The 20,974-nt window shown below is 38.8% G+C and overlaps 1 protein-coding gene across 4 annotated transcripts in view; it reads right to left on the bottom strand.

Annotated features, from left to right (window-relative positions):
* Positions 1-20,724, bottom strand: part of USP15 (ubiquitin specific peptidase 15) — a 70,374-nt gene extending 49,650 nt beyond the window's left edge. For 2 of the 4 annotated variants that reach the window (XR_003496946.3, XM_027456491.3), the window contains exons 1-2: positions 20,544-20,724; positions 4,817-4,944 (exon numbers count right to left, since the gene is read on the bottom strand). Coding sequence is in view for 3 of the 4 variants with exons in the window: in XM_027456491.3 (XP_027312292.1) it covers positions 4,817-4,944; positions 20,544-20,632 (217 nt within the window). In the remaining variant the exon portion in view is untranslated. The remainder of the gene's footprint in view (positions 1-4,816; positions 4,945-20,543) is intronic. The other 2 variants (XM_027456482.3, XM_027456512.3) reach the window with 1 other exon arrangement.
* Positions 20,725-20,974: the final 250 nt, after the last annotated feature.

The raw sequence follows: 20,974 nt of genomic DNA, 5'->3' as shown, positions 1-20,974 counted from the left end.
CTGCCACATCTTTAACTGAATAGGAAAGAATGGGTAGCTACAGCAGATTGCGGCAAAGTTCGAAGTTATTCACTCCATGACAAACTGGGAAAATGGCCTGGTACAATCCTCCTATTTAAAGGATCCTACGTGCTTTGGAAACACAGTCCCTACCAAATTCTTCACAGGGACAGTGAGGCAGCACTTGAACAACATACAGCTTGGCAACCTCTTACATAAGTGGCATGCTTTTAGCTTTGGTTCAATGCTTATTACAGTAGCAAGAGAGCAGCTATTCTATATGTGTAAGAAGTGATTCTGGATCTGCACCGCTGCAAGCCTCAGACAATGAAGGCAGCTGTCTATCCGTTTGGAAGTATACAGCTACAGGGCAGCAAACACCCCTCTATACACAGTGAGATCAAACAGGGAGACCCAGACATTTATCTCCAAAGAATGAAGCAGGATAACAAGCTTAATTAAGTATGAAGATATACATGAAGAATAGACTGTAATAAGTAGACAATCTATTTTCATTGTCCTACAGGAATAAATTGTAGAAAGTACACAATTAAAACTGAGTGTAAAAGGCTAAATAACCTCAAATTGCTTCAAATATTGTCTCTCCTCTTGGAAATATTTTTGTAAATAGTATTTCTAAACAAAATGAAGATGGTTACCTACGTTTTTCTATAAGGACAAAAATAAGATCTGAATATTATGTGCACATGAAAAGCACTAACGACTTCTCTTGTGTCTCCTCTGCACAGATTTAACAAACAACATAAGGCATCCTCACTTAAAAAAGATCTCTGAGCATCAAAAAACATAGCATTTTAAAAAAGTAATCATCCTTTAATAATAACTATCTTTTTTGTGTGAATAAGAATTTAGTAAAACTAGTTTTAACAATAACTTTTCTAAAGGAGGTCAACACTATTAAGGACATTTAAGAGATGCATATTCACTTTCTTGTGGGAGGAGTGAACAAGATTCCAGCTCACCAAGACTCTAGGAATCTCCCTACTCCACTGTATATGCCACAGCTTCAGTTAGCTTAAAGCATTTGTGGCTTTATGGGAAAATGAGGGAAACAGGAACACTTCTTGCTTGAGTCACTAGAATGGTGAAAACACAGGAAAAGAAGGATGCAAAGCACTCTTCTACTTCTTTTAGTTTACTGCTGGTTCTGACTCCTTCTTTCTCTCTCCAGCCAAGTACTTTGCCATGTGAGCAAAACATCATAGAAACAGATTGTTCTCAGTTCATGCATTTTTAAGTGTGTGATATTTGTTACTAACATTTAGCTCGGAGATGACAAAAGGATACTGTTTTGATAATACATAAACTATCTAGACTAAAGATGACTTGGCGAGCAGTCAGAGGGTACAAATGGTTTGCATGCATTTTTCTGCAACAGAAGTCATAAATTACTTAGTAGGAAGAGCTAAACAAAGGAAACCCAACAACACATCCCCTAAATACAACCAGGCAGCTATTAATATTATGAAGTTATTTAGAAGAGGGGATAATGAAGTTCAGAAATTGCTAAAGTATTTGTTGCAATTTTAGCAGGAAAAATCACGGGCTTCAACATATTATCTTTGCTTAACTACCTTGCTCCTAACTACTTCAAAACTCTTCAGGATTTTTACTTCTCAAAACCAATGTATGATTTCAGCTACTTTTTCTTAATTTTTCCATATTTTTGAGTAGCAATAGCAAAGATCGAAACACTGTTACAGACAAGTTGTCAGATACCGTTTAATCTGTTGAAGTATGTGCAAGAAGTGATTCTAGATTTGCTTACACAAAGACAGACTTTTATATTGTGGTATCAGTAAATCTGGTATGTACTTCCTATCTGGTTCAATTATAGAAATCATTATGGCTGCTGCACCCGTGTCCTCTTTTTGTCCAAGAGCTCTGCAAGACTCAGTATGTCAGTCAGAGAAGAGATGGTAAGTATTAGGGATATCAACAGGAGCCCAACACAGAGGGCAACGAAAGGAAAGGGGAAGAAAACCTCAGATTGTGGATTCCACTTTGGGAGCCATAATACATACATTGTTGAAGCAAAAAGTAAAATGGAATTTCACATGAACATCTCAGTGAATACACAGGAAAATCAAAACACAATTATTTATGGAAATAAATATAATTAATGTGACCTAATAAATGAGATGTCAACCAACATGCCTGTTGAAAAAAAGACTTTCTTCTTTCCTTCAGTCTATTTCAAACTATCTGCGAAAGTAACAACTTCCAAGAGCTTCAAATTTTGATTCAAAACTGTCTTCACTGATTAGGAAAATCTATATTCAGGAGTTATATCCAAGAAACATTTGCTGAAACAACTTATGACTTACACTAGCAATTCTTACTTGGCCCACTCCATGCTATGCTTCTGGTGGTTGGTAGTACCATAAGACCATTTTACTGTAACTGGGAGTAGATTGCAGAGAGAAACCCATAAACATGTATTTGGGTCCAAATATCTCTTTAAAAAATTCATAGTGCATTTCTGTACTGACCTGATATTGCTAAAAGGGTATGTAAGTAGAAGATAACATTTGGATTCCATTCCATCCTTCCGGAGCCTCCGGCATATTCCTATTATAATTTTTGCAGATCCTCATTCCCCCAAAGAATCCCTCTGACACTGACAATTCAGTCCCTCATGTGGAACAGTTTTCTAATTATAAACAATCAGCTATTCTAGATAACTACTTCCTTGTTGCTTGCTTTGCTCATCTAATGTTGACTATATAATTCTTCTTTTGAAGATGGTGTACTTTCATCATATCTGAGTATCCTGGAATTAACTGCAGTCTCTACCTGTTAATTTACACTGCTGTCTCTTCATCTATATGTTCTGGAAATAAGGGATCAGCATTTAAGTAATATGAGCACAACATGCTACATCAGTTTTCTGAAATTATTTTCTTGAATTTAGTGATAGTTTTCCTTACCACTGCGTTGTACTGAAGAGCTTGAGAAAGCAAGCCCATTTTAGATGAGTAAATCAGGTTCAAAGAGAATACTATGATAACAACCAGTGTATACAACATACAGCTTTATTAAGTGTCAAAGACAGGATTAAAAAACATAAGCATTTTCAGGTTCTATTTATACTACACTAAAAACCTAGTACAGTGTATTGCTGCTATGCAGTACGTGAAGAACAGCTCCTACTTGGTGATTGCTAATGCCCTTAATTTTAAAACTTCACACAGGAACAATAGCTGCCAGACAGTAACTGGATGTATGGTATCACTGCCAATGCAGAGCTACATTTTTAGAACCATGCCTAAGCAAACAATGAAGTTCATAAACCCCAAGGTTGTGTTTATTTTGAAAAGGGTGTGTCAAAATGATACTAAGAAAAGTCTGTCAGGAATTTTTAGCAAAAATGGCTAATACGACTTTAGATCTGGATGGCTAACCCCAACACAGACTTCATGTTCAAAGTAACTTCAAGCATAATATGAACACATATTAGATTAAGTTATCAATAATCCTGCACAGTGCCTTGCACATCTAGAAGTCACCTTTTTTTTTTTTTTCAAAGTGGTTAGACACTGAAGAAAGAATAAGCTGTTGCTGCCTCACTGAGGATAAAAAAGGATGTTGCTACATCTGATTTCACCGACAACTGGCACCTGAACATGACTGCCTCACTACCAGATTTACTACAAGATTGTACAAAAGAGCTAGATCCTCATACTTCAGAAAAAAAGTCACTCACCTGGAGCAAAAAGACCTTCAAGATTATGAGTGAAGAGAGCGTATGACAATACAGCACCTCCTTCAAAGGCACTGATACTAGTCACTGTCAGACATGCACTCACAGTGACAACTAGTGCAACATGGTATGACAAATCCCATTAAAAAGGCAATTGTTTTTAACATAACTTGTGAAATAAAGAGATATGAATTATGGTTGAGAAGTTTTGAATTAAGGAAGTCATAGTTCATCATAAACCCTATCAAGTTTTAAAAATTTGCACTACTACTCATAAATTATGTAGTACTATTATATTTTCTGTAACTACAAAGATGAAGACCAGTTAGGTATTGGATTTTGTATCCACTACGTTTTACAGATTAAATAATTGTAGCTTTAATGCCATTTCAATACTAGACACCGAATATAAAATTTGACCTGAGGACTAATTTTTTAAAGTATCTGGGAGATAATTCTGAGACCTACGCCCACAAATCTGACAGTTCAGCAAGAGTCAGCCAGAACTGTGCAATTAAAACAGTGACAGAGTTTAAGCATACTTAAAAGACCAAAAAGCATCAGGAAACTACCCTCAGTCATTTCTGACCACTTTATATTATCACTAAATTATATAACACCTTTTCCTTAAATATTCAAGAATCAAAGTAAGGGTTTAGGGCTCGTTTACAAAAATAAATTTTATACTTCAACTTAAAACGTTATCTTCGACCAACTATTTTAGGTCAGCTTAAAAAAAATCTTGGTTAACTCAGGCTAGCTATTTGTCAACTCAACTAAATTTCATCTCCCGAGGTATTCCAAGCCAGCATAACAAACTAGTGATTTTTATATTATTAAATATTTGTTACCATTGCAACTGAGTTCCTATAATTTTATAAATAAAGTTTTATTTCACTAGGGAAAGCTACTCTAGTTCTCTTGTCACTGTCTGAAAACAAACAAACAAAAAACAACGAAGGTTCACCTTCATAAATGCTGTAATTTACAGCAATTTATTAATTTACACTATTGACTATAAAAAATGAACATTCTGTGACAAATTTACACTAAGCATTAGTATTGGCTTATGACACGAACAGAATCAGTTACCTTTGAGAAGTCCAGAATTATCAATAGGACCAGGGTACACATTCTGATCTCCCATCTGGTATTTGTCCCAGCTGTCAAAACCAACATATTTTTTCCACTGTTTGAACCAGCGACTATCCACTAGATACCTGAAATGGAAGAAGACAGGTAAGCTCATTATTGGCAAAATCTGAAGAAAAGTTACAGTATTTTAACATAATTAAGAAGTTACACATAATAACATAATTTTAGAGGGAGAATTTGAGTGGCATCTCAAGTGGATGTTTCTACCACAGCTGCTAGACTATTACACCTTTCATGTATAGTCACTTCAGGTATTAAAAAAGGAAGTTAAAATTCAAAGATGAGTGTGATCTGTATGCCAAATCACTCCTATTAATGCACCTGTATATGTCAGCCTCTGAAAATGAAGAATGTTTTTGTGCTTGCTAAACATTATCAGCATCTCCTACCAAAAAAGACTTGTAAATTGTGAGGAATTAAAGATCCCACTAATCAGTGGGCAAGCACAATTTTGCAAGACCACTGATACAGCATACTAGATGTTGAAAAATAGCAAGTTTCACAAACATTTTCCTTTTTAGCATAAAACATCATCAGTTTTAATTCCCGTTCTCAATTTGTGAATTCAAGAGATTCAAGTTATTATACCTTTAAAATTAGACAGTCCTTTAACAAATGAGAGATGACTTTCAGTAAAATATTTTTTCTGCTGTAGTTTTATTTATACCATTCATATGCAAGCCCCAAAACTTTGGAATTCTGATGTCCTGTCTAGAACCTGAGCGTCTAGGTGTCTTCTTTGAGTTAGCATCAACACATACAGTAAATGTGCTGCTTTTGAGGCTGTACTAGATGTTCCTGCTACACACAACTAACAACTTCACACTTCCATATAAAGGAAGCTCTCTAAACCCAGCTTCACAGCATTTCTACCCAGGTTAAACTATTGCTAGCTTGGCTTTTACTGAGTCCACTGATATCTAACATTTTACATTTCTTTTTAGTATAGAATTTCATTAAGATACCAAATTTCTTTGGTGATCCCATTTCTTTTTCCTAAAAGCATCCATCTCATCTCTTTTGTGTACTAACCCTTTTGCTACTAACCTATTACATGCCAGAATACAATTATCAGGATGAACGACTGCATCAAACTAGAGAGCATAGGTAATCTTCATTCTTTTCTCCAGCATTTGACTACTGAGCTCCTATTTGCAGCACACCAATAACATCCTACTGAACCTTTAAGACATCTCAAAACGCTTCCTGGTGATTCAAATTCCAGTCTGCTAACGCGCACAGCTTTAGTAGGCATTCACCCCGTCAGAGTTACTTACAAGTACCATGGAACAAGAACCCAGAACAAAACCCGTAACACTCCCAGTTCTTGTAACTGAAGAAGTTGTTTACAAACAAAAACATTGCTTGGCTACGCACTTTTCTGAACAGGTTTAAAAAAAACACATTACAGAACCTTAAATCTGCAGTGACAGTAAGAATTAGCAAACCAAAGATAACCAAGTCTTGACTTATTTCTTCTTTTCAGGTCCAGTTTTACTCCCTTACACACACGGATCAAGCCTGGAGACAGCCTCAGGAAGGACTGATAGCAAATTTCTGCTAAAGGACTCTCCTGAGTAATACTTTGAAGCAGAAGGCTTAGTAGTCAACTCATCAGATTCTCCTCTCAATAAGCCCCAACTTTTCCGTTTCTATAGAATGCACTTCTTAAGCATATGGATCTATAGATTAAAGCCCTTTACAAAGTATGAGGTAAGAGGCATTAGATACCCGTATATGAGATCATCACAGGCTTTTGGATGCTTACTTGCCCTATATTTCTTCACAAACATCAAACACCAAGGTCTGAAAGGCAACTTTCCAACATCTGTGACAACATCCTAATTTACACGGTAAATAGTCTTGATTCAAAACATGATTACATCAACACTAACAACAAGTCTGTGAACAAGCTACTCCTAGCATTAGGAATAATTACGAACCACAGCCTTAGTTTGTAACTACCACATGCACAACAACATAAATAGCAGGGGTAGAGATGTGGCTCAATTGGCACAGATGGTGGTTAAGGACCAGCTCTCTGCCTCACCACACCACTGCCAGCCCCACTCTGCTGCACGTAGCTCAGCCATCTTGCAGTGTAACACATGGTCTTGGGTCTACTCTACTACCATAACCTGCTACTGCTGGTCAAAAGTTATCCCTACTGCTAGTTGCTGTCTCTTCTGAGGTTGTTCAGTACATAACTTTGCCCTTGTACTTGTCACAAATGTTTTCCTTCTGTAATCTTAAACACTTAGCAGTCAGACAATGGTCTCAAATTGCTTTTGGAACCAGAACTTAAAAAACAAACAAAAACAAACAAAAAAGTTTGGTTTTAAACAATATTACAGAAATGTATATGAATAGTATTTTGCTGCAAAAACATCATTTTCCACCCTCCCAAACCTGGGAAGTGGCAGTGACTTAACAGGCTGTTTGGGGCACACTACATCACATCAGACTTATCATGAACCCGCATGGCTGAAGCCCTATTCCAGAATGGTGAGATACTTAACATGATTTTGCAATACTAAACCCTTCCAAATTAGCCTACCCCAGCAGGCTGGTCATCTTTGCGGCCCTCCTCTGGATTCATTCTAATACATCCATGGCCTTCCTGTGCTGGGGGCTCCAGAGCTGAACACAACTTCCCAGGTAGGGTCTTACGATAACAGAGTAGAGGAGGGGAATCACCTCCCTCGTCCTGCTGGCCACACTTTTGATGCAGCGGGGCTGCATCTTCTGATAATCAGAGGGCTGGAGAAACCTCTCCTGTGAAGAGGGGCTGAAGAAGTTGGGGTTGTTCAGCCTAGAGAAGAGAAGGCTCCAGGGAGACCTCACAGTGGCCTTCCTGTACCTACGGGGGACTACAGGAAAGCTAGGGAGGGACTCTTTGTCAGGGGTGTAGTGATAGGGCAAGGGGAAATGGTTTTAAACTAGAAGAGGGCAGGTTTAGATTAGATATTAGGAAGAAATTATTTTCTCCAAGGGTGGTGAGGCACTGGAACAGGTTTCCCAGAGAAGCTGTGGGTGCCCCATCCCTGGAGGTGCTCAAGGCCAGGCTGGATGGGGCTTTGGGCAACCTGGTTTGGTGGGAGATGTCCCTGCCCATGGCAGGGGGTTGGAATTAGATGTTTTTTTAAAGGTCCCTTCCCACCCAAACCATTCCGTGATTCTCTGCACACAGAAAAACTAATTTTGCAACACAAGTACCCACATAAAGCCTTATTTTCTTATGTTAAAGCCTTTGCTGAACTCACCTTGTCAGGTTCCAATAGTACCATACCAGATTTAATAATCACTGCAGCAATACATATGTACCAAACCTCAAACTTGTGAAATTAAAAGAGAATCAGCTTCTACTATCAAAAATGACAAGCCTGTGAGAACAGGCATATACCATGGAGTGAAGCACTATACACAAGTGAAGCAGCATCACAACAGCTCCCCTGTATGCTTTACAATATTTGGTATGTTTGTTACTAGAAGCTCTCAATTATATTTTTACTACCTTAAAGTCCTCCTAAGCAATACTTGAGGAAAAAAAATAAGCAAAATAGGTTTAAATTTTACAAAGATACTAAGTACCTCTGTTTCTTAAAATCAATAGATGCAGATATCTTAAGATTTGATTTGGTTCAGTGAACACAAGAATGTTTGTGGAGGTATAGACCCAAAAGAGAAAGCATTAGGCTTTTAAAGTTTCTCTTCTAAACAAATTCATGAGCAAAGTATTTTTCTATTACCCACAAATGAGTGGGGAAAAGAGAATAGAGTGGACAGAACCTACATTAGGCAATTTAACTTCCTTAATTTAAAAGATCACATGAATAAGAATTGGAAAATTCAGTGAGAACCAAATAGAGTTCACTTGAAAATTACAAAAAGAAAATCAAATCTCTTACAAACAAATTTTCGCTAAACAATAACTAACCACTGCAATCAAATGAGCATTACCTTCTGTTTTCTGGAACAGAAAAACACACACTAGACCCTACCATGGAAGCCTGAATTGGTACGATAAAGTTAAATGGAGTGACTTCATTATACAGAGTTCATATGTAATTGAATATAGTCTGATATTAGAGATAATTGTCCTGGCAGACCCAGGGCAAGGGAAAAAGGCTGATAATTGAATCATTGGTATTTGTGTCTTTGTCTTTTTAAAGTACAAGTAGCAGCAGTTCTTCCCACATTTGCAAAAATCCAGTCCTTTCACTCTGCCTGTACAAATCCCAATTCCTTTTACAACTGACTCTTAATACTTGAGTCATTTTTCTTTAATAAATGGAAAAAGGGATACTGAACATGATTACTGTGATATGCCATCATCTTTTGCTTTATACACAAAGTTTCAGTCTTCCAAGCACCCTAAAAGCCAACAGCACTCTCATCTTTCTCCTGCTCTGCTGTGGCCTCCCAGCACTGTTCCCTAACAGCCACAGAGGTGTGTTCATGAACACAGCCACCCTCGGGCATCCGTTCTCCCAACAAACCCGCCAGCCTTGTCCCCCATTCCACCCTATGGCCTCTACTTAATTCATCTAAATTTGAATGAAACTATGAATCTTAAAAAAGCAAAGCTATAATTTTACTCAGAAGGGAAATTATCACACAGGCATTCATTAAAACAATGGACATGTTGCCTAACAAATTACTGCTCCTGTAGAACCACACTGCTTTCCAAATGCTTTGCATTAAATGTCTGATCATACAAATAACAGAAAATTTTTATTTTTGGACGTAACAGTGCAAAAAACCTTGGGATCCATTGTTCTGGATTTCAAATGTTCATTATTACCACTTCAACACTTCATCAACTTTTATTCTTCCACATTCAATTAATTGATTTTGCTACTGATCAAATTCTCCGCTGCAAGTTCTCCTTACACTGAAGATTTCCAACGTTTCTGCTTCCTAACACAAAAATGAAAGAACCTAGAACACCTCTTTTCTAATCTCAGAACCTGCATTTACATGCTCAAATAATAGATTCATATATCTAGCACGAAAAGATCAAAAGCCATCTATAAATCATCAATGTATATATGACTGATAAGAACTATAAGACACAGTCAAGTTCTTTGCCTGGAAAGAAAACCTCTTAAGAACAACCAAATCTTAAAAAAAAAATAAAAATAAAAAATCTAAATTTATCTAAACAGAATCTGTCCAGTAGTACAATGTAGAAAAGCAAAATGAAAAATGGACAAGTGCCAAAAATTTGAAAGCTACTTAAATTATTTTGTCTTTATCTCTTTCCTTTTTTCTTGCTTTAATGCACAGTGAGCAGTACTTGGTTTAGCTGGTGTATTTTGGACGTGAGGACAAAGACACGATGACTAATTGAATAAAGAAGTTAAACTGGTGCAAAGCACTATTCTTAAAATTGAATTCTGCAGCTATTAAAAATAAGTTAATATCTATTAAGCATCAGTAAAACTGATTACTTGCAGACAAATAATTGGTTCCATCCTTTTTTTTTTTTTGCAGGATGCATTCTGAAGACTAATGAAAAGATCATGTAGAAAGAAGGGAAGATCATGTAATTTGCGTGCACTCAAGGGCAAAGCTTTATACTTCAGTTAATACAGCGTGTACTATGAAGCTGTATATATCTGTACTTGAATAGTAATTTTTAAATAGCAAGATCAAAACAAAGAAGATCTAACAAAATGATCTTCCTGGTTAAGGGAGAAACAGTGCAATGCCATAGTTAGGACTGCTTACAGACCACATCAAAACCTAATAATCAGACTTGGATTGAAACTATTATAGATTTGATAAGGCTTCATACAACCACAGAATGGTTTGGGTTGGAAGGGACCTTAAGGATCATCAAGTTCCAACCCCCTGCCATGGGCAGGGACAACTTCCTCTAGACATGGTTGCCCAAAGCCCATGCAGCCTGGCCGTCAACACTTCCAGGGATGGGGCAACCACAACCTCTCTGGGCAACCTGATCCAGTAAAGATTTTTTTCCTAATACCTAAATGAAACCTACCCTCTTTTAGTTTGTAGCTATTCCCCCTTGTCCTATCACTGCACTGCCTGACAAAGAGTCCCTCCCCAGCTTTCCTGCAGGCCCAACTGTCCTTTAGGTATAGAAAGGCTGCTCTGAAGTCTCCCCAGACTTCTCTTCTGCAGCTTGAACACCTCCAACTCTCTCAGTCTGTCTTCATGGGAGAGCTGCTCCAGCCCTCTGATCTTTGAGGTCTTACCAGAGCCTACCCATGACAAGAAATTATAAGTTAGAAAGTACTGCTTTATTCATTATCCTGATATTCAGCTCTTAACACCCTTTGTGAACAGAGATGAGCAGGATATTTATATAAGAAGTCTGGTAATGAATTTAATTTCTATTTAGAGATAATACCCTTTCATCAACTCAGGATCCACCAACATTGTTTATGCTTCTTATTTTAAACAAGTAGGGAGTTTATTCTCAGACAGATATTTTTAAGAGTGAACTCAGTAGACCAGCTTTACACAACTGTGAGATAACATACGCATTACACCGAACAGAAGGTTTTAGTGAATTATGTAGTCAAGAAAGGGAAATTACAGATATAGGGACAGATTTTGAAAAATGCTAACAAACACTGTAGCTGCAAGTTCTTACAGTGAAGTACTGGCTGTATGTATGTACACATATGTTTTGTATGTATTAGGCATGTTAGCATTGCCATTGAAGTAAAAGTAGGCAATCTGATATGGGTAGGAGAAGTTGTTTTGCTTTACTAGGGAACACAGTCCCAGTATCTTAATCTCGTACCTGCACAAAAACTTGTTCTCAAGCAACAGATGAAGCAAGGAATCTTTTCAAATTTTCATTTTCTTCCAATTTTTCCATTAGGAAAAATGGAAATTTGTGTTCAAATGCCAGACAATTCCCTCATCTTTATACAAGAAGGATTTAGCATGTTCAAGATTATGCTACAGAAGAAATGCAATTGTAACATGCTCAGCTTAGGGGATGAATCTCCTAAAGCACTTAAAGAACACTAAAATCCAGACTTCTTAGCACTACAGGAAAAAGGGAAAAATCAGAAATTTTAAGACTATAGGCTTTGATCTTACAAACATACTCAATGCAGCATTCTCAGCAAGATCAACAAGACTACTCACCTACACAAAATAAAGCAGGCAAACCTTACAACCTACTTTATCTTTTTGTTACTGTTACAATACCCATGATATAATCGACCATCTGAAAACAAAGTATTTACCTATGCCAGACCTTCAGTATTTTCAGGGAAAAAGACATACCTCAAGTAAAAACAACTATGTCCACTAAAACTGCCTTTCTTAAGTGAGTTTCAGCACATTTTAGGGGAAACATCAAAAACTTTCAGCATGCACCCGAGACTAGATATGCTTCACTGAATATGTACTGTCCCAGATACAAAAATAGCATACCGTGCATTAGTAAAACAGAGATAGAAAATGCCTGCACATCAGGCTTGTTACGATGTTTTGCTTGTCTGTTTGTTACTATTACCTAACCAAGGAAGGGTTCCAAACCAGCCTAACGCTGCAGCAGCTTTCCCACCTCTGGAGCTGATGGAAAACGCTACCCCAACACATCTTGGCAAAGTTCAAAACTATGGATTACTTGTTTTTTAAAACGGTTATTTAAGTTATGTTTGTTACTTGTCCCTGGTGGAATCAAGACTTCACTCAAACAGGAAACACAACATTTCACTCTCAGACAGCGGCAGCCAAGCTAATGGACAGGCTAACAAACCCAGCTTTGGGCCTAAAAGGCACCCAGAGGACTTGTAGCCAAGACTGAAGGAGAAACTTGTCTCGGATTCCTAGATATATGCTGGGGGGTTAATCTTTAAAGCCAAGACAACTTCACAACAAACCAATTAACTTCAAAAAGCAAATGCTCAGCATTTACAGGTATAAATAAATCGCTCACCTCACATCACTTGGTTAGAACATAAAAAAAACCCACACTGAAATGGTCCCAGTTCAAGTGTGGCCTACTTCACTGCTTCTGACTGGAGCTTCAGAAGGCTTCAAAAGATGAACCTGCTCCCATTTGTAAAATGGGATTTGTCGGTCTGAAGGAGATTGTAACGCACAAGGCACAACTTATACTCCAGTCCACTGAGATGCCACTTGCCCTTTGAAAGGCAACAGGTTTTGATTCCGCATGGACTCAGTGTCATCACCACAAAAGGCAAAAAAGCTGAAATTTGCAATCTTGCACCACAACCTCCAGCAACACTCCCCTCTCAGCAGCTGATGACAAAAGGCCTTATTTGAACCCTTTGTCCTCACTTTGCATTTGCTCGTCTTCGAGTCGTAATTCAGGCCAGTGTGAGCTTACTGATCATGCAAAGGGCTTGAAAAATATAATGAGGATGTCCCTTCATATCTGCTGACATTACAAAATCGACTACTTCCTCAAAAAGCAATGATAACTGTTGGTCATACCTAGCTCATCCCATACAGAAGCAATTTTGCAATATTAACTTCCCCATTTGGTATAATTTTTCTCTAAGTAACTCTTTTATTTGAAGGATTTCTTGACAAGTATTGACAATTACAAAGCACAATATTTATTCCTCTTCCTCTTTCCCTATGCTTGGGTTGTTTTCAAGATACACATTACTTACGACCTTAAAATATTTTAAATAATATATACCTCAAAGCTGTATTAAGGCATGTCATCTTTTACTTCACTCTTATTGTTAGAAGCAAACAAGGTTTGTTTAGAAATGACGTAAACCAGCATTAATAAGTGAAAGATGACTACTTCAAACTTGCTTCAGCTGAAGACACTAAACAGACTAAATCTATATTTAGGATGAGTTTAGATCAGTTATTCTGACCTCATCTAGCTCCTACAGACAACACCACTCAGCAAACGGTTCACTGCAGGTGTTGTTATTCTTTGGGTCCCATTAAAGCGAGACAAAGTGGTGAATATTTCCAGCATCTACAAAGGACTGCTGATCTCCCTGCTGCAGGGCCATCACTCTGGTTCCTGCTTGCGTTCACTTATTCATTACTGGACTTGCAGTTTCTTCAACATAACCTATGAATTATATGGTACATAATACTTTCAGTATGTTTTCCCAATATATGGATACCAGTAACAAATATTTTGTTCCTCTTAGCCCTATGTTCAAATATGAAAACATAATTATCAGTTGGTAGCCATGCATTATATTCAAATGTGTGTTCATATTTGGTGAGTCAATTAAAATTACCAACAAGGCTGCATCCTTAGGAATGATCAAGTGTAGAGAATTTGGGCAGGCAAAATTGGGATGACTTTATAACAGCCTTCAAACACTACCAAGAACAAAAGAATGAAGCTATTATAAAAAAATCAACCAATAATAAAAATTAATAATAAATTTTCTAAAGCTTTAAAATTTTGCTGCTACGTGACCACGTATGGGCATTGTTCACTTAACAGTGAACAATTAATACAACTAGCAGGAAAGCTGCTAATTGATTTCTAAAATTCTTTCATGGTCCTATGGCTTTTTGTGTAATTTAACTTCACCTGTGGTTTACCACACATTTTGATGCAATAAACCTTAACATCAACATCGTAGAAGTATGACTGGATTCATTCTTTCCCTTAACACACGGGTTGATAGGACAATGCTTCTCACAAAAAATGGTGCATACCAAGATCATAATCATACTGTTCAAACACTCTGAATACATTACTCAGCTATATACTGAGACAATTAACAACAGGTAACATAACCTAAATTTATTTATACTACCCAGTAGGTCGGTCTTTCACTTTCAAAATCAAAGCAGTTAACTTTAATGTGCTACTGAGATACTTTGGAGAGACACACTCATTTCCCCACTGTGTACTGCTAGAACATCAAATCTTCTGAACACAAGCAATCATAATTTTAACAGCAAAACTGTGCGAATTGTCCAGAGAGATAGCTAAGGATTTTTTTTTTTTTTTACCCTTGTCACTGTGCATGAGTATAGATGAAGCAACAGTGAGGACAAAGTGGAACGGTGTTGCTGAAGGCAAATTAGGACTCCTGTTTAAAGACACAACATCTAATTTTTGTTCTTTCTTCCAACTATGAAAATAAGAAAGATAATAAGGACTTTGTACCTGTATTTCTACTTTGATTAGCCTAGACAAAATTGCTTGACAAGGTATACCCATGATTAACAAATGCCTTCAAAATTCAAATTTCTTTCAGAATTAACAAGTGCTTGAAAGTTCAAGAAGGCAATTACTCTACTTTATTACATAAAAATTAAGCCATCAATTTATTCAAAAAGTAGGTAAATCCACAGGAAAAAGTGGGTCAGAGAAAAAAAAAATCACTTAAATCAGTTTTAAGAACTTGTAGTCCATATTTCACATCCCTCCTCTGAAATTAAATGTTTGTTGAATGAAATGCACCCACATATTTCCAAATCAACTTTCAGTCAAATACCTGTTACAGCCCCCCCACCATGCTCAGTTCTCATAATGTGCTGCAGTAGCCTAAGCAGCACTTCACACATAACACACCAAGAGCTTACCAAAACCCTGAGTAAGTCAAAACAAATGGGTGTATTTGTATGTTAAATTTTAAGTTACTTGTGAACACTACATTAACAAGCGCGTATTTTGAATATGTGCACAAATTCTCCACTTAAGTGTTTAAGGGTGTTTCTAAAAAAAAAAAAAACACCCAAAACCAAACATACAAACAATAATTTAACTCTTAAATCGATGTTTGACTTCTTGTTTTCAGGTAAAAGCCTAACACAAACATGCCTTTCTCACCCTGCCCAATCAATCACCAGAAGAGATTTGCACCTACTTATTTCCATTGCAAGCATTCTCCCAGAAGAATTTTAAACAGAACACTTTGTACATCTCCATAAGCTGGTGGTGAAACAGTGCACCATTCCACAGCCAGTGAAATAAATTAAACACAGAACTTCAGCTATAAGATCTCAAAGCCAAAAAATCAGCAATTTTTGAAATGACCATTTGAAAGAAAAAGATCCCAAATGTCAATTCTATCTTTGGAAAAGTAACAGTAACAAGTTCCCTATTTCTCATCATACTGGTTTCTCATTGTAACAGTTCAGGATGTTTTTCCAAATGTGCAGATCCATTACACTTCACCATGCTGTCAATGAAATCACATAAAATCTTCCATTACTGTTCAATCTAGAGTTTGTTAATGCACAGCACAATGATGGATGATCAAACATGGAAAACACTAGCAAGACCATGGTATAAAATGCTATTAAAGCTAAGCACTTCAGCAGCAAGGTTATCATCAATGACGGGCACTGCAAGGTTTTCAGGTAGGGCTGTATGTTCCCGCTTAAGACTCAAGTTTTCTTTATAATCAGCATTTAAATGCTTACAATTTTTTTTGAGCGGAAACACTTTAAAGTTGTGTTCCCCCCTTCTGGAGGGGAAATCCTTTAAATATCAACTTCCCAAATCATTTATTGGAAAGCATTTTACCCCACTTAAAATTTTACCTATTCTCTTCAGTGACTAGGACTTTTACAATGAGAAACAGCCAATAAAATTCCTACTGTGTAAAAAAATGAGCATATGTTCTTCACCTTCTAGGAAATATACTCTGTCAATAACAGTAGCACCCCTCTGGAATCACCAGAACTTCAGAAGTGATGTGTATCAGAGACACAACTGGAAAAACACAAAATACTACACTTCTGTAGTTTTTGTAATTTGCAAGTCTTAAAAATCAAGAACAGGTTGAGCATTTGTCTCAGCATTAGGTAAGCTGAAGAATGGCACCAAAATTCATTGGCTATCACAGCTAGAAATCTTTATGTGCTAGCTTAAAAACCCTTATCCTAGAAGATGTCTTCTTCTTAAGAACCTTTATCCTAGAAGACATCTCTTCTTCTTAAGAACCCTTAGCTTAGAAGACATCTTCTTCTTAAGAACCCTTAGCCTAGATGTCTTCTTAGTAAGTACATCAGCACAGCACTCAACAACCTATTGAAATAGACAAAAGCTATTAAGTTCTTTTCCGTTAGGCAAGGATTTCTCCTCCTCTATTAAAATTTGAGAATGCTGACCTCATTCCAAATGAGCACTTTCTGTGACATGCAGGCACCAGAACTGGGTATCAGAATGGTATCAGGAATATATTATTGTACATCTCTACACTGCTACTCAGTATTCCCTATTTAAGCATCTCAAGATTGCATTTGTTCCCCTAGACACCAAATAAACTCATGGTAGTTATCTGCCCACTGTAACAGCCTATTTTTTTTTCCAAGTTACTGCTTTTAGAAATATAAATGTCATTTATATTCTCTTCTGTTAGATGAAAAAAGCACATTGGGGAAATTCTGTGAGAAAGAGAGAGAAAAGTTGGTGAAACTCCCTAAATCTATGCTGTTGGTCGCTATTAGTCACTGCTACCCATTACAAAGTGAACCATTTACTGGCAGGTGGTACCTGAAGGTGAGATATGTGGTCTCAAGTCTAGACCACAGAGGGTCAATGCACATAAGAGTTAGCAAAGTAAAGAGTATGAAAGCAACTGTAATGTCTTATTTAAGCAACTGAGGCAACATTGCTGACTAAGAGAGCTTCAGCAGAACAGGAACTACAGGGAAAGCAGGGCTGAAAGTGGCCTTAAAGGTAAAGGCAACAAGTTGCACCTCAATATGAGGGAGAAAATCAAAGATAATCACACAGAAGGAAGTCACACACAAGAACTGACAGAGCCTTCAGCAACCCTTGGAGAAAACTGTTCCAAGATCAATACCTTTCAGTGTTGAAAACTGTATCTCAGTGACACTGTAAAAGCAGAAAAACTTGGCAAGGCTCATAAGAGTAGCACTGCAGCTCCAAAGGCATTAAATGACAACATTAAGACCACTTGGTCACGTAAAATATTCAGTGATTAAAAACTGATGAATGCCAACAGCTCTTAACTTTCTGAGGGTGGATACAGGAAGACACTGAATTCATATTTGTCTGCAGTTGTAACAACCATTTTTTTTTTTCTTTCTGAACAAGAGGTTAAAATCTCCACAAACCCTAAAAATTCTTCTCACTTCTCATCAGCAGAACTACAATCATACGTGATCCTAACACTGCGAGATACAAGATGAAACTGAGCATTCTCTTCTGAAACAGAATGATAGGTCTTTGAACCGCAGAACCTGAAGGACCTTTGGAAAACATTGAAATATCTATAATGCAAGTTCTGAGGAAAGACTGTGTGGTTTTAATGCTGAATTCACGAACAAAAGTAGTTAGCACTTTATTAGTTGTTTCTGAAACAACTAATAAAATAAGGAGGTTCTTGCTTGGAAAAGCTTACATTTGATGTTTAATTATTTTATCTGTTTAGAAAAACAAAGAAAATGAAAAGATGAAAGAATCCTCAATCTCTCCTAGTTTAATTGTTTAATTTATTAACTGCCTATAAAAAAAAAAAAAAAAACACAAAAAAGACCACCTGGACAGACTAACCCAGATTCCTGTCCCTGAAGACAGAACAGTCAGAAGATACCAATCTTGTCCATCCACTGAAACAATATATTTTTATCCATACTATGCCCAAGGTATTTTTGAAAACATCCCATGAAACAAATTTTACAGCTCATGGTTTGTTCAAATAGGGTGTTTGAACATAACTGTATTCTACCAAATATTTTTTACTATCTAATCTTAGGAACATTGCATTTAAATTAGTTTCGTTTCTTTCTCTCTACAGTAAATGTGAAGAACTAATGAAGAAGTTCATTGCCCTTTCTAGACAGTAAAAGGCTTGCCTCTCCTTGCTCTATTCTTCATTTCCTTTTTTCTTAAGGGGAACCCCCCAAAGCTTTATACTTTATACATAGCTACAGTTCTCCGAATTCTTGGGAGATTATCTGTGTAAGCTGGTAATTTTAAAAGCACTGTATTTAAGTACAGTGCTTGAAAGCTCAAACAGCTATCAGAAAAAGCTGATACAGCATTGCTCACATTTTTCAGCAATATTTACTATTGAATGAATGAATGAAAATTGCAATTCTGAATCATGACTTACAGCACTTTAACTATCATGTTTCCTTACCAATGCCCCAGAAGAATAAAAAGCTACTACCAAAATATCTCTGAATAAAGCACTTGGACTAAATACACTCCTTAATATGTGAAGTTAAATACATAGCTCTAACTATTAATCCTATGAATGTACCTGTATATGCATTCATGTTCCTAGATGTAATAGTTCATAAGTCAAAATTAATGGGACTTTGCCATAGCTTATTCAGCTCTGCAACACTGGATTAATATTAGTGTCACAATCACATTGAAATATACTTATTTTCTGAGAATGTCTAGAAGCTTATTTCACTTAACTGATTTTTCCATTTAAAAATATTTAGCGTAATAAAAAAAAAAATACAGCTTTGCCCGTAAGTGCACCGTGTTAGTCATTACACAAACCAGTCATGAAGTTAGTTTCACTTTGAATAATACTAACTGTTCAAGATTATTTTTTTTTTTAGTACTCAGGAAATACTCAACAAAACCATTAAAAAAATCTCTTAGAAGATTACATGCCTAAGCACTCTTGTACTACTGCCGGTCATTTTCAACACTACCATTCGAATTGATTTCCTTTTTCTAGTTGCTTATACTTTTTCGGTTGAAGAGCAGCCTGCTCAGATGCGAAAAAGTGAACATATACTCAGCAGTATTTGAATAATGCATCAGAATGTATGCTTCTGACACATGCTGCAGTATCAACACTGTTAAATATAGTCTTTTATAGAACTGGAACAGTGAGTGATGACAGCTGAAACGAGGTGGGTTAGCTCTACTTTTGCGTATTTGTACTTAATTTTCAGTAAGTTAACACTTCAGCCTTTGTCTTTGGTGACAGCTTCACGAGGAAAGAGATGAAGAGGTTGCGTGGTGGAAAAAGTGTCAGTTCCCTTTTTTCCCATTCCCTCAAAAAACCCTAACAACCCCCCCCAAAAAAAACACCCAGCGTGCAACCTAGCCTCGAAGCACTACAACTCGAGACGCTGGGTTACCAGGCGCAGGCTGGCAGGCCGTGTTTATTTAACCCAGATCTTTTCGGCCGCGGGTCCTTGCGCTGACAAGCCGTGTGGCCCCCAGAAGCAGCGCTTCGTGCCAGGAACCCCGTGCGGCTGCGGAAAACGCCACCAGGCCGGGCCTACCCGCACCTTCGGGGGCTGCTCCTTTTTTTGGGGGGTAGGGGGGGGGGCATCACGCGTTGGCCGTCAAAGTTTAAACGCCAGGCGTGCAATGACAGCCGCGGACGGGCTCCAGGACACCCCAGCGAGGCCAGAGCTGTAATTTCTGGTTAAAAAAAAACAACACCCGAGCCGCTTCCTCCCTTCGGGGTGAAGAACCGCAGGAGCGCTGCCGGGGGGCTGCCCTCCCCGGGCCTCGCAGCTCTCCCCGCGGCCTCCGGGCCCCGCAGAGCCCGGGGCCGCCCCCGGCCTCACCCCCCACCCCCCCCCCGCTGCCGGTGCCCCCCAGACCCGGGCTGAGGGCGCAGAACGGCGCCGCCCCCCCCACCCCCCTCCGCCAAGCGCCCTCAGGGGGAGGCCGAGGGGCAGGGGGGCGCCACCGGGGGCGGAGGGAGCCGCCCGGCCAGCCCCGGGTGCCCGTCGCCTCCCTCTTTCCCTCCCTCACCAAGTGTCGCCCTTGCGGAGGGCGGTTTTGAGCAGCGCCGCCACGTCCGTGCGCTGGGTCTCCAGATCCGCCGCGCCTCCCTCCGCCATCTTCTCGCCCCGGCGGCAGCGACAGCGGCGGCGGCGGCAGCGGCAGGGGCAGGAGCGGGCCGCGCTGCATGCTGGGACTGACGCCGCCGGGGAGCCGCCCTCGGCCCCCGCCCTGCCCGCGGGCCGCGGGGAGGGGGCGCGGGGAGGCGCCGCGCCGCGAGGCCGCCTGGCGGCGGGGAGGGCTCGGCGCTGAGGGGCCGCGTCCTGCCGGAGGGGTGGGCAGCAGCCCTGGGCCTGTGTCCCCGTGTCCCCATGTACCCCTATCCCCGTGTCCTCGTGTCCCCTTGTCCCCATGACACTGCCAGAGCCCGGCTTGCCCCCTGCAGATGGTGGTCTGTGAGA

The sequence above is a fragment of the Anas platyrhynchos genome, chromosome 1, assembly GCF_047663525.1.
Source record: "Anas platyrhynchos isolate ZD024472 breed Pekin duck chromosome 1, IASCAAS_PekinDuck_T2T, whole genome shotgun sequence".
Classification (NCBI taxonomy): domain Eukaryota; kingdom Metazoa; phylum Chordata; class Aves; order Anseriformes; family Anatidae; genus Anas; species Anas platyrhynchos.
This window is presented reverse-complemented; position numbering and strand designations above follow the sequence as displayed.